General features: G+C 36.1%; 1 protein-coding gene across 8 annotated transcripts in view; it reads right to left on the bottom strand.

Annotated features, from left to right (window-relative positions):
- Nucleotides 1-13,294, bottom strand: part of Fryl (FRY-like) — a 266,366-nt gene that overhangs the window by 92,912 nt on the left and 160,160 nt on the right. For 6 of the 8 annotated variants that reach the window (XM_005392935.2, XM_005392937.2, XM_005392940.2 and 3 more), the window contains 7 exons: nt 11,717-11,885; nt 11,346-11,438; nt 7,828-7,926; nt 6,635-6,736; nt 3,533-3,577; nt 551-654; nt 174-282 (listed from right to left, as the gene is read on the bottom strand). In XM_005392935.2, the coding sequence (XP_005392992.1) occupies nt 174-282; nt 551-654; nt 3,533-3,577; nt 6,635-6,736; nt 7,828-7,926; nt 11,346-11,438; nt 11,717-11,885 (721 nt within the window). The remainder of the gene's footprint in view (nt 1-173; nt 283-550; nt 655-3,532; nt 3,578-6,634; nt 6,737-7,827; nt 7,927-11,345; nt 11,439-11,716; nt 11,886-13,294) is intronic. The other 2 variants (XM_005392938.2, XM_005392939.2) reach the window with 1 other exon arrangement.

The raw sequence follows: 13,294 nt of genomic DNA, 5'->3' as shown, positions 1-13,294 counted from the left end.
TGTCACCAAAAAAAAGTATCCCTTGTTTTTACTTTTTAAGCATGCCATTATTCTTCATTGTTTAGTGTTAACCAGTATTTGTTAGCATGTGTGAAAAACATAAAGACTCCCACTTATTAACACAGATTACTCATAGGGCTTCTCTGACACATATTACGAGGTCAAGTGCTCACCTGAGCAATGAACTGAATAATCTTCACAAATATATTGAGAGGCGTGTCACGAGGAACCACACTTCGTGAGCCTTTTGGAAAAAGTGCTGACACAATGCTCATAAGACGACTATAGGAAGAAAAAATTTGGCATAATGAGATGATGACATTAAGAGCACATTAGCAAAAAAATTTTTCCTGCTCTTTATATCAAGAGAATTCATATTCTCCATCAAGATATTTAAGTAAAATTCCACTAGTGCAAATTTTTCAGCAAGATTTTATTAATTTTGAAACTAAGGATTGAACTTGGCATTGCACAAGCTCTACCACTGATTGTACCTTTAGTCCCAAGATTTTATTTGAAGTATAGTACACTTTAAAACAAAAGTACTCACCTTTGAGTTACAGTGTTGCTTTCACATTTTATTCTAATTACATAAACCCACAACAATCTATACAAAGACTCCAGTGCAACTCGAGACATTTTAGGATCTTTATTCTGTTTTAAAACAAAAGGGAATAAGAATAAACATATTAAAATATTTGCACTCCTTTAAGATCAAATACATTCTCTGTCAACAAACAAAAGCTCCCAACTGCTTTTTTAGTACTTGATTTAAAACATTTAAAAAACATAGGTATTTAGTATATGGCATGTATAGATGGCTAAAAGTAACCATGAAAAAGGCAGTTCTGAGTTCTTCCTCTCACTCAAAATAAACTAATAAAATGCAAGAATTCTACTACTATTTCTAAAAACTCCAAAATTATACACATATAAAATTACTTGATAAATGGTTCACACTGCAGTATTGACATAATGACAGAAGGATTACTTGTCTGTAGGCTGATTCATTTGCAGTTCATCTGCGGTGAAAGATTAGAACAGTAACTTGTACTACAGTCATTTGTGTTTGTGGAATAATGCAAAATATTTTGAGTGCATATTCTTACAAGAGATTATGTGAACCAGAGAATTAAGAGTAGATTCTGAGCAGGAACATCTGGGATCAGATCCATGCACTGCAGTGGGGGGCGGTTAGGTCACTGTGTCGCAGCTTCTCATCTCTCAAGTGGGGCCATTATGACACGTACCGTACAGATTACGAAAGTTAATATTTATAAAGCACCTGGCACGTGTCGAATGTCTACTCTTAAGAATTATACTTCTAACTTAGAATCAAAACGCTTGTTATTTAAATTATTACGAATCAGATAATTATTCCATTTCAATCATTTTAAGTTGGGCATGGTGATGCACACTTGCAATCTCAAATTTGGGGTGCTGGGCAGGAGCCATCCTGGGGCTACATAAGGAATTCAAGGCCATCCTGAGCTCTTATAGTAAAAAACAAAACAAAGCACAAAAAACTAACTTTCTTAAATAACCACATTCATGAAATGAAATTTAAGAGTGAATTTAAAAAATTTTGCTAATTTTTTCATCAAGAAAAAAAAAAGAAAAACTCTTTATACACCTGTTGACTGGTTTGAAGGAAGCAGTGAATGCTATAAATTTATATTTTTAAAAATTTGGTTTGGTAGATTTCTCATTGTTAAATAATTATATATGGCAACTATCAATTTTAAAAAATAACATTTAATTTACTTTAGCCATTCTACTTTTTCTTAAGATGGAATAATACACCTAATACATATGACTAAAAGCAATACAAAAAGATAACTAGGAGTGTTTTTTATGAGATCCACTATAAAATATTATTACCGGCACACCAATCTGTACGAAAATTTGACATAATTAAGAATGGAAAATTAATTACTCCATTGGTCAGAGCTTCAAAATCAGTCCCTCTCTCTACTGCCAGGTCCATGCTTCTCAAGTACTTTTCTACTTGTTGCTAATGTGACATATAATGTATGTATGTTATTAACATAACATCCAAGCTTTATGTTAGTACTGTCTTTGATAAAACTTTTCTTTTCCATTAAAGTTGCAGATATTAAATATGTAAATCTTAATTCAGCAAGAACTTAGGAAGGTAGGGAGGGGTGAATAATCACAGGACAAACTTTTACAGCAGTGAAGCTACTCTGTTTGACACTATCAGAGGGGATATACCTCTTACATTTGTCAAAACCCATAGAATGTATGACACCAAGAGGGAACCTTAATGTGAACGATCAGCTCTGGGTGATATGACATTCCAGTACAGCCTCATTACTTATCACCAATGTACCACTCTGATGGGGATGCTGGTGTTAGGCTCTGCATGTGTGAGTACAGAGGAAAATCTAGGAAATCTCTACACTTTCCTCTCGATCTTACTGTGAATCTAAAATTGCTCCTCCAAAACAAAATCTTTTTTCAAAAATTATCTTTAATATATCTTTTACTTTCCATACACACATCAAATAAAATTCACATTATTTTCAAAATACTAATGAAAACTGTACATTAAAAAATATGAAGTCCTATTCCACATAAAAACTGTCCTCGTATAGATGACTATAAAATTACTTGGATTTTCTTAAGTAATGAGGTATGTAACACAAAAAAATTTTATTTTGAAATTTTCCAAGATGGATTATGTTTACAAAGCTACCACTGACACAATGGAAAAAACAGCAAGATGAAAAGTGATAAAAATGAATTATTAATGTTTTTCAGTCTCTACAGTGTTATTATGTCTAAATAAAAAATTCTAAATTGATCTGAGCCTTAAAAATAGATATATAATTCCCTAGTTATAATGTTCATCTAATTTGAATAATCAGATTATATAAATTAAAAATGAATGACATTAATATCCAACAAAGTATTAATATCAGTTAAACATGATCTTTGCAGCAATCATTTCAGTTTCTTCCCTTTTTTCCTATTGTGAGCTTAAAAATTTTTTTTTAAAAACCTAAACCAATAGGATAAAAGTTTAAAACAATTCATTCATTAAATCATATTCAAAGGCTGAAGACGGAGCTCAGTGGTAGAGCACTTGGTTAGCATGTGCAAGCCCTAGGTTCAATCCCCAGCACAAAAAGAAAACAAAATCAACAAACCAAAAAATCATGTTCAAAATCTAAACTACTGTCTGCTTGACTTTGCTGGAAAAAGTTTTTTTTTAAACAAAAAATTTTCACTTACAATGGCTAGATAATGTACACTAAACACAGTGTTTTAAAATTATAAATTTTGGTGAAGAATCAGCATTCATTATCACTTCTTTTCCTTAAATGCATCTTCTTGAGGCCACATTAATAGTATGCCTGCCATGGCTTAACACTTCTTTTACAGTACAGGAAGCAAGTTTGAATAAGTACATCAGACATGCAATGCAACAATGGGTAAAGGAAAAAAACAAATGCCACACTTAAGGAAATAAAGCAGTATTTTACTTTGTAATGCCAACACAACTCACCTGGAGTGTTTCTATTTGTTTTCTGATACTGTTGTTAGATGGCATCTAAATAAAGCAATGTGAGACAGCAAACATAAACATGAGATGCAGCACATGCATGTTAGATGAAAATAAGCACAAAACAAGACAGCTCTTCACCAAGGTCTCTATTTAGAAGAAATTTTAAATTTCCAAGACAGTGGCCAGAAACGGTGCAAAATAAAATCCTACAACTTGCACATCATAGGGTACACCTACAATACTCAAACCCAAAGAAAACAATTAAATTTCTAACTCACTAACTTTTCTTCTTAAAGCACTGCATGTGAGTTCAAACACTTTTAAATATTTAAAAGAAAATAAGCATAGGCTGTAGGGGTTAAAAAAAAATCTCCAAATTATTTTATACAACTATTCTTATTATTCCTCTTCCTTAATAATTCTTCAGAAACATTAAATTCCCTTTTCATATAAGCATATAAACTGATATAAAGATAAAAGAACAAGAAACTACCTAATTCTGTTTGGGACAAAGTTAAAAGTTTAACTTCAGTGGAAATAAAATGATACTCGCTCATATATTATTTATGGGCATACAAGAATAAAGCCAGTTTTTCATATAATCAATCTAAGAATTGGTATCATATTTAAAAAAAAAAACTCCAATATCTTAAAGTATCTTGAAAATCATAACTTATTCTTATGACTCTAGAGAATAACGTCTTTTTAATATCTCAGAAATACACACAAAATATTTTCTTAAAATATTTAGTACAGCAACATTCTTTATGGTACATTCAAAAATAATATGGTGGACCAGAAAAAGCAAGTTACAAAACTGGATCTAGATGCAAAGCTCTATCTACTTAAACATGGGTCACTTACTTAAATTCTTTCAGACTCAGGCACTGTGCAAATTAAAGGAGAGATTGAATCTAACATCCACTAAATATTAATCAAAATCAGTCCCAAGAAGGAGTTGGTCTAAGAAGTAAAAATTTGTTTTAGGTGTTTTTTGTTTTTTTTTTTGTTTTTTCTCGGGTACCGGGAATCGAGCTCACGACGTTACACCTGCCAGGCAGGCGCTGTGCCGCTGAGCTAAATCCCCAGCCCCCTAGGTGTTTTGTTTTTTTTTTCAAATCAAGAAATTACTTGAATCACATGAAGTTACTGGTTACTAATCAATTCAGTAAGGCCTTTAGCTTGGATCAATTTTCCCAAAATGTAAAAGAAATAAATTCCAACTGTTATACCAGATAATTAGCATAATTTTTCCTCAAATGCTAAAAGCTCCCTGCCTCAACTACACACAGCAGCCACATTATCTAAGTCTTAAAACAGGAGCCAAGTCATAAAATTTCTGCTGAATAGAGCCTTAATGTAAGTTAAGGGTTAATGGCCAAGACAATTATATTCCAAATGTTCATGCTAAGTCGCTCTTATCTCCTTTAGTCTGGCAGATTGACACAGCCACTAAGGAAAATGGACAATATGCCAGACATATTTAACAGGAGGTAAGGGATCACAGAAAACAGAGCATTTAAAATGAAAGCCTTAAGACAAAAAAAAAAGTTAAGGTACTGCGAAAGTATTGCAAATGTTAGGTGGAAACGTATATATATATATACATATATATAAAAAATTTCAACAAGCAACAGAAAGGTATGAACTGTCATGAAACAAAGCAACCTTCCAGAAACACTTAGAAGCATGTCTTAAAATACTTTATTGAAAGTATGAAAAAAAATAGTACCCAGAAAAAGATCCATTCCCTTTTAGTACCTCTATCTGTATGAATTATCAAAATAAGGACAGAAAACAAGTATAATGTAATTAATTAAATTTCTCTCCTGGTTGCAAGACATAAAGAATCTAGTCAGCTTGATATGGTCCTGGTAATTTTCATAAATAAAGCATAAAAGCAATATCAATTCTCATCCAAATATGAATAATATCAATGTATATCTAACAGGAAAATAAACAAAAATGTTTTTCAAAGTCTTATAGATGCCATATACCTTACTAAGAAATCAAAGCAGTTTTGAAAATGATATATAAAGGGGCTGGGGATTTAGCTCAGCAGCAAAGCGCCTGCCTGGCAAGCGCAAGGTCGTGAGTTCAGTTCCTGGTACCGGAAAAAAACAAACAAACAAACAAAAAAAAGAAAATGATATATAAAACAATGAAAAAGAACACAGGATCACAGCCAGGGGATTTTTCCTGAAATCTGAAGAAGCAATCCCATTTCTCATAGTACCACAAGGAACCAGAGCCAGAGACAGGTCATTTAATCTATCTGTGACTTGGTTTCACTATTGTCAAACTATAAGGTATCAGTCTCAAATCTAATTTAGAGGAACAACAGGAAAAGAACTGTCTGCAAGGTTTCAGTAGCTGATAAGCAAACAGACACACAGATTCATCTAATTATATCAAAGGAATGTTCAAACATTCACATGACATGCAGATGAGGAATGTTCCCACCTTCTGTGTCAGACATTGATTCCTATCCGGAGAAGAAAAGAGCATCCTGCTAGCGAACGTCCTAGGGAGAAAATGATCTTACCTCTTTCACAGCTCTGTTATCAATGCTAAGAGACAAAGACAGTGGATGTGCCAGTGTGTTAGCAACATGTATCCCTTAACTCAAGACATAACTGCTCAGGAGCTTTCACATCTGTGTGGAACCAGTAGCGCACCTTTTGATTTGGTTGGGCATAATTAGATTGAATGTGCTTTTAGTGATGTTTTCTTATCAAAGCATTTTTCACATTATTCAGTCTTGAGCCATATTACTGAATTTTCTCAAAAGATAAAGTCAATATATGGAGAGTCTTGTGAAATTAATACTTTATAATTTTATTTTTATAATTTGTAAAAAATTATTAATGCTGCTAGATCTAAAATAATGTAAACAATGATCCTTGAAAATGTACACATTTGCATTAAGACAAACTATAATTTCAATTAAACGCTTATTCCTCAGAGAAGAAGTAAAGTCAAAATATGGAAAAGAATGTGGCCAAGTACTATTCAAACAGACCAATGGCTAAGGAAAATTTTTTATGCCTAAATGAATATATATTATAATATTCACAGGACAGAAATATAATCACATCTTACCTTTAAATGGGACAAACAGTTCTGTAGGAAAATATGCCAGTTATTTAAAAAAAACTGTTTCTGACTGACACATAAAAGGCAGGTAATTAATGGATATAAAGCCTGTAGGAGATAGGGAAAAAGAGAGAATTAACACGTTTCCTGAAAAAGCACCAGACTTACAAATAATTGTTTTACTTTTCTCATAAACAAAGAACCTAAGAAAGCTTTTTATGCAGTTTCCCCATTTCTAATATGAAATATAACCTCACAGACTAATCTAACGAAGAATGGCAGAGGGACACTGCCTTGGCCGTCACCTCGCTGAAGGAGAACCTGCTCCTATGAGTCCCTGGCTCATTCCGCTCCTCCTCCAGCAGTGGTTATGAGTCTAGGCCTGAAGATCACAGGACAGAAGAGTCAGCTCCCTACCTGCCAGGTGTGTGACTCAGGAGCTACATCAAGTGCTCCAAGCCCTTGTTTCCAAACATTTAAAGTGAGAGATGGACATCACAGATATCCTATAAAGTTGTGAGGCTTACAGTAAGATTAAAAAATCCAAAGCACTAAGCTCAATGCCTGGCATAACCAACATTTATTATATCTCTAGATTAGACGGTCAAATACGAGGCCAAATTGTGCTTTCTCCAAAAGTACTGTGCGGGTAACGTGAAGTAGGAAAAGATGCCTTCAATCTCGGCATAGAAGAGATGTCATCAGATGGAGAAGGCCCCCAAAATCCAGCGCTTTGGAATACAATTTATTATAATGTAAAATGAAGGAATTTAGTTCTAACGTAGGACTATACTCAACCTTTCTCATATAATACAAAGCACCTGGTCAAGAAAGGTAAATATTTATTTATTTATTTATTTATTTATTTATTTACTTATTTTGGTTTTTCTCCGGTACCGGGAACTGAACTCACGACCTTGCGCTTGCCAGGCAGGCGCTTTTGCAGCTGAGCTAAATCCCCAGCCCCAAGAAAGGTAAATATTTAGAAGGAATTCTGAGTAACCTCTTAAATACAGAGGTAATAAAATAAAATCAAGAATATAGTTTAAAATAGAGCAGGAGAAAATACGTATGTAAAATCTGCCCTTGTACTGCACTTGCAGGATTCTACAATTCTCTAAAATCTCCAATAAATTCCCAAATCAATGACTAAAACTCCCAATTAAAACACTGTAAAGGTTTGAAATATTTCTCAGTACCAAAGAATGCTTCTTCCTGGAGCTCAGTTCAAAAGTAGTCTGATAGAGCATCTCCACAAAATTTTTCAAACAGGGAACATTCACTTCATTTTTAACAGCCTAGGTGAAGAGGTAGCACAAACAGAAAGGAAATGGTTACAAATACTAAACTTTGAAGGATTACAAGCACTTTCTATAAGTTTTTAAATAAGTTAATAATTCACTGATACCTGAATTGAAGTATTATAATTTACCAAGTGACCCAGGGTTAAACAAATAAGATAAACCTGGTCCCAGTCTTGTGTGAACAAATGGATACTGGTGAGCAAACAGGTGGTGAGTCCAGTCTGCTAGGTGCTGGGACAGCAAGCTCTCTGGGCCTTTGGAGCACTCAGAGGGGTCGCTCTGGGGTATCTCCATGAGGCAGCAGTGATGCAGACCACTATGAAGCAACTCCAAACCAGACTTAAATTAAGCAATGGGCTTTTTATGTTTACTTGTGAATCTGTCCAAAGCCTGGGCCACTTGTCTGGAAGTGGGTGATGGACTCACAGTAAGTGAACCTCTGTGAGTCTCTAATCCCTACTGAAACCTGTAATGGCAGATGAAGCTGGAAAACCTCAAAGGATAAGACAAGATCACAGCCAAGGACACCTGGATCCGATCTCAACTAGATAAAGACTATAGGTTCAGGCCTCTCACTCCTGGGTAGATTAACTTAATCCTTATTAAGGATTAATTTAATACCTTACTTGGAGGAGTCCTTGAGTAATTCTACCCTTTTAGTATTCTCCTCCCTTCTTCTGATAACCAAATAAACACAGGTCACCCAGAGAAGGTCTCAGTCTTAGCCCTGAGAGAATCTCGAATTCTGTGAGGGCTTTGATCTTCCTGGAGCCCTGAAATCATTCCATTTGCCTCTTTTTATTCAGTGTTCGCTGTATACTCCTTTGGGAGACTGCGGACCTGATCAGCCCACAATCACTGAGGAATATTATTACCCAATAAAGCAGCATCAATGCTAAAGCCAGTCAACTCTTAACCTAATATTGCATCGGACTCCTACTTAATCCTTCTGGTCCTACCTATCACTGCCCTGCCTCTGGCTGTGGGACAAGATATATCAGCTTCCTTGCTGTGCTTAGAACACTTCAAAACCATGGCCTTGCCTCAGGACATCAGTGCGTGTTCCTTCTGTTTGAGGTACTCTAGCCCCAGACGCAGTAACTCTTTCTCATTTGTTCCTTTAGGTTTTATCAGATTGGCACCATCTTTTTAAAGATGGTGGTCTTCCCCAATCACACTCTGATTAATATTTCAACTCTCTGGTAATCTTTACCTTTGCCACAATTCTGTTTACAGATTTTCACAGTGGGGCCACAGTCTGACAAATACCATGTATTTTACATCCGAGTTTATTTTCTGTTTTCTGCACTGGAAGTAAGCTCTACAACAGCAGAAAGTCCTCCCTGTCTTGTTTGTTGTACTTCCTGGGTATGGATGAGGCCCTGACACACAGAGAACACTCAATACATGTGATGAACGAATACACTACATATGATAAACAAACCAGCCAGGCGAAGAGCAGGGCTGAGGTTACATGCGGGGCCCAGTGTCCCTGGCAGGAGGGGCCCATGCAGAGGTCAGGGGGACAGGCTGGACTGTGTCCCTGCAAAGTTTGTATGCTGAAGCCCTGACTGCGAGTACCTCAGAATGTGCCCTCATTTGGGAGAAGAGATTCACTGTAGATCACATTAGTCAACACAGGGTGAGGGGGTCTTCCATCCAACGTGACATGCACACATGGGGAGCACCATGTGCCAATAACGGCAGGCATCAGGGTGCTGCTTCGACAAGCCAAGAAGGCCACAGGCTTTCAGTAAACCACAAGAAGCCAGGCAAGAGGCATGGAGCAAAGTCTCCCGCACAGCCCTCAGAAAGGGCCATGCTGCTGTCCCCTGACCTCAACTGCTAGCTGCCATCACTGTGAAACAGGGTTTCGTTGTCAAGCAACCCAGGTTGTAGGACAGAATTCTGGCAGCCCTAGCACACTGAATAAATCTGGACACAAAAATATGGTATGAAAGAATGGCAAGCCAGTGAGAATGGGCTACTATGAAGAGGTCTGCTTTCTACAAGCACTTACTTTTGATCAGTTTCCTTAAAAATTAAAACAATCTAGTAAAATACCTGCCCCCCACAAAGGATTCTCAGGCTACAAGGGGAACACAAAACAATCGGAGATGACTAAGTGGTAATGCAAACCATTTCTAGGAAAAGAAAAGGAAGGAGGTTTGCTAAGGATGGCAGTATACAACTGAGGAGGCCTTACAAACTGACAGCCTGTTTGCTCTCTAATACAACAAGCCTAATGTACATGGTTAACACTGGCATGAGAGGGTGAGTGGCACCACTCAGACCACTTGGAAACTTTAGTTCATGATGTTTGTTTGTCCTCATCAAAAAATTATCAAGTTGGCTGGGCGTGGTGGCGCATGCCTGTAATCCCAGCACTCGGGAGGCTGAGGCAGGAGGATCCTTGCGAGTTCGAGATCAGCCTGGGCTACAAAGTGAGCTCAAGACCAGCCTGAACTGCATAGCGAGACCCTGTCTCAAAAAAACAAAAAAAAAAAGAAAAATTATCAAGTATTTAACTCTAAGGAAACATTCAAGAGAGGCTAAAAAAAATCATGCCAAGCATTCTACTTTTATTTATTTATTTTTGTCTTGACAGTAATGAATAGAATACTATGAATCAGTTCAGTTTAAAAATGAAAGCCAAGGCCAGGCATGGTGGCACACACCTGTAATCCCAACATTCTAGTAGGCAGGAGCGGGAAGATCTCAAGACCAGCCTAGGCAACATAGTGAGATTCTGTCTCAAAAAAAAAAAAAAAATAAAGGCTGGGGATGTAGCTCAGTGTGAAGGCTTTGGATTCCACTGTACCAAAAAAGGGGAAAAAAAAGAATAGAAATCCAAGACAGTTCAATTGCTCAATATGAAAATAAATTTACTTTCTGAAATTTTAAGTAGAATAAAATCTGAATACAAGAATGTAATTAATTTCAGTGGGTGTGGTGGTACATGCCTGTAATTCCAGCACTTGGGAGGCTGAGGCAGGAGGATCGTCACTGAACTACATAGTGAGACCCTGTCTCAAAAAACCAAAAGAAAAAAAAGAAAGGTAATCCATTTCTTTTTCTAGCCAAGATTACAGTAAAGGGGACTGGATTTAACTGACCACCAAACAAATTTTTGGAATGATATGCAAAACACTACATATCAATCAACAAAACAAAGTCGTTCCCCCATAGTAACAAATGAAGTGAAACTTTTTTTTTCCCCCCTCCGGTACCGGGAACCGAACTCACGACCTTGCACTTGCCAGGCCGCGCTTTGCTGCTGAGCTAAATCCCCAGCCCCGAAGTGAAACTTCTGATGGCCTCTGCTTACTGCCTGGCAAGTTTTCACGTAAGAAATTGAAGTAGAACGCTGTATGGCTCCTACATAAGAATGGTATAAAATCCTATGTACTTACAGCAGCTACAGGGATAAGAATCTCCACAAATAAACCAGCAAGTGCATGTTTTATATCTTTATCTTTTACTTCTAAGAAATACTGAGCACATTCCTAGAAAAGAAAAAGGATTGAAAAAAGAGGAAAGGTTAAAAACTTTGTGGTAGCACCAGAATTTTGTGAACAGGCTATTTTACCAAAAACTAAAGTCAGGGCACCCTCATGTCAATAATGACAGTAATTCCAAACTTGTAAGAATTTAACACTTGGAATAATAAACTAATAATGATGTTGTGGACTAATGTAATTTTGTTTCTTCTAAAGAGTTATAAAGAACAAGGACAATTACTGTTGGGCTAATTCTAATTACTACCACCGAGAAGATATGTTACCTGCATAAACTGAAAAGATGCTTCAAAATCTTCCACAGGATACATTTTTACCCGGAAAAATTTCATTCCCATTATTAAACTGATGACACTTTGTACCACATGTGGGCTTTGTTCCTTTTGTCGCAGTTCTTTTAATTCTGTCACAAACTTCTTCCTTACAGCCTGAAATCTTTAATATACGGGGAGACAAAATTTGATATGAATTAAAACACTCATTTCCTACATGATCTTTAAGGTGAAATAAAAATGCGTGTTGCCCAAATATCACTTCTTTTCTCTGCCCTCATCAAAATGACCAGAAAAGCACACAGGAGAAAGTAAAGTGCTTATACTAAATTCGCTGTTGGTTGACTTTACAGTCAGGAGTTCATGAAGGAGAAATAATCAGATTTATTCATTCCTTTTATGTAATCAATACAGTGCGATTACCGTTTTTCCATCAGTAATCATAATAAAATACAAACAAGTAGTTTGTTCATAAAACATACCTATATGAATAACAGATTACCTCCAACCTTTAAGATAATTTTTAAAGTCTGTGTTGAGAGTTACATAGCGAGCAGATTGGGGACCATAAATTTATTAAAGAGATAAACCAACTAAGAATACTAACTATCTCTTAAAGTTAATATCTCATTTCCCTGCAGAAAAACTGAAGAGAAAACGAGAGTATAGTAGTCTCATAATGAGAATAAGCTACAGAAACAGGAGGCTTTTCACGTGTGTAACCCAATCCTAGATTTAAGTCATCACAACTGTGAAGACTGATAAGTATTTCTTAGCTTATATTTGAGAAAGATATCTAATAGTTCAATGATCAATAAAATTATCCTTCTATCATAAAACGACTAAAAATTTGTTATTAATATTAGTTAGGGAAACCACTGCCTGAGAGTTAAAATCACTGCAGGTAAGGTATGCTCGATGGTCACTGATTACAGTGAGGGAAAACGAAAGCCACATATCAACAAAATATAGACAAATGTTAGAAGTATAATTTATCTACTTTGACTTGAGTCCTACAAAATACTATTTTGCCTCAAGTTACTCATTAGCAGTTTATTAAGAAAATATTTAGAAAATGGATAAAGAACTTCCACTGTAATAATGTTAGAATTCAAGGGGGTTTTCTTACTAAATTCCTCAAAAAATCATTAGATACTACAATCACAGAAAACTTACAGACAAGATTCAAACACACCCCTTATGTCTCCTCTCATTTCATCCCTTCACTTCCCTTCAAACACACCCCTTATGTCTCCTCTCATTTCATCCCTACCACCAGAAGCAACAGAACTCCAGAGCTTTTGTATCGACTGTAAGGTCCTAAACACACTGTTCTGTCTACTAAATGATGATCCAACACAACTTAAAAGAATGTAACTCCTAATGACAATGGAGTAATTAATCCTAGCTCTTTCTTTCTCTTTTCTGTCATTTCTCTTTCCTTCTCTCTCTCTCTCTCTCTTTCCTTTTCTTTCTTTCTTTCTTTCTCTCTGTTATGGTTTGTGTCTGTATGTGTCCGACCCCCCCCCCCCCAAGCCTCATGCGGCCATGGAGCAGGCTTTTAGAGTTTGA

The sequence above is a fragment of the Chinchilla lanigera genome, unplaced genomic scaffold, assembly GCF_000276665.1.
Source record: "Chinchilla lanigera isolate Chin_1 unplaced genomic scaffold, ChiLan1.0 scaffold00046, whole genome shotgun sequence".
NCBI lineage: Eukaryota > Metazoa > Chordata > Mammalia > Rodentia > Chinchillidae > Chinchilla > Chinchilla lanigera.
Note: the sequence above shows the minus strand (reverse complement) of the source record. Positions and strands in the feature narration are given on the sequence as shown.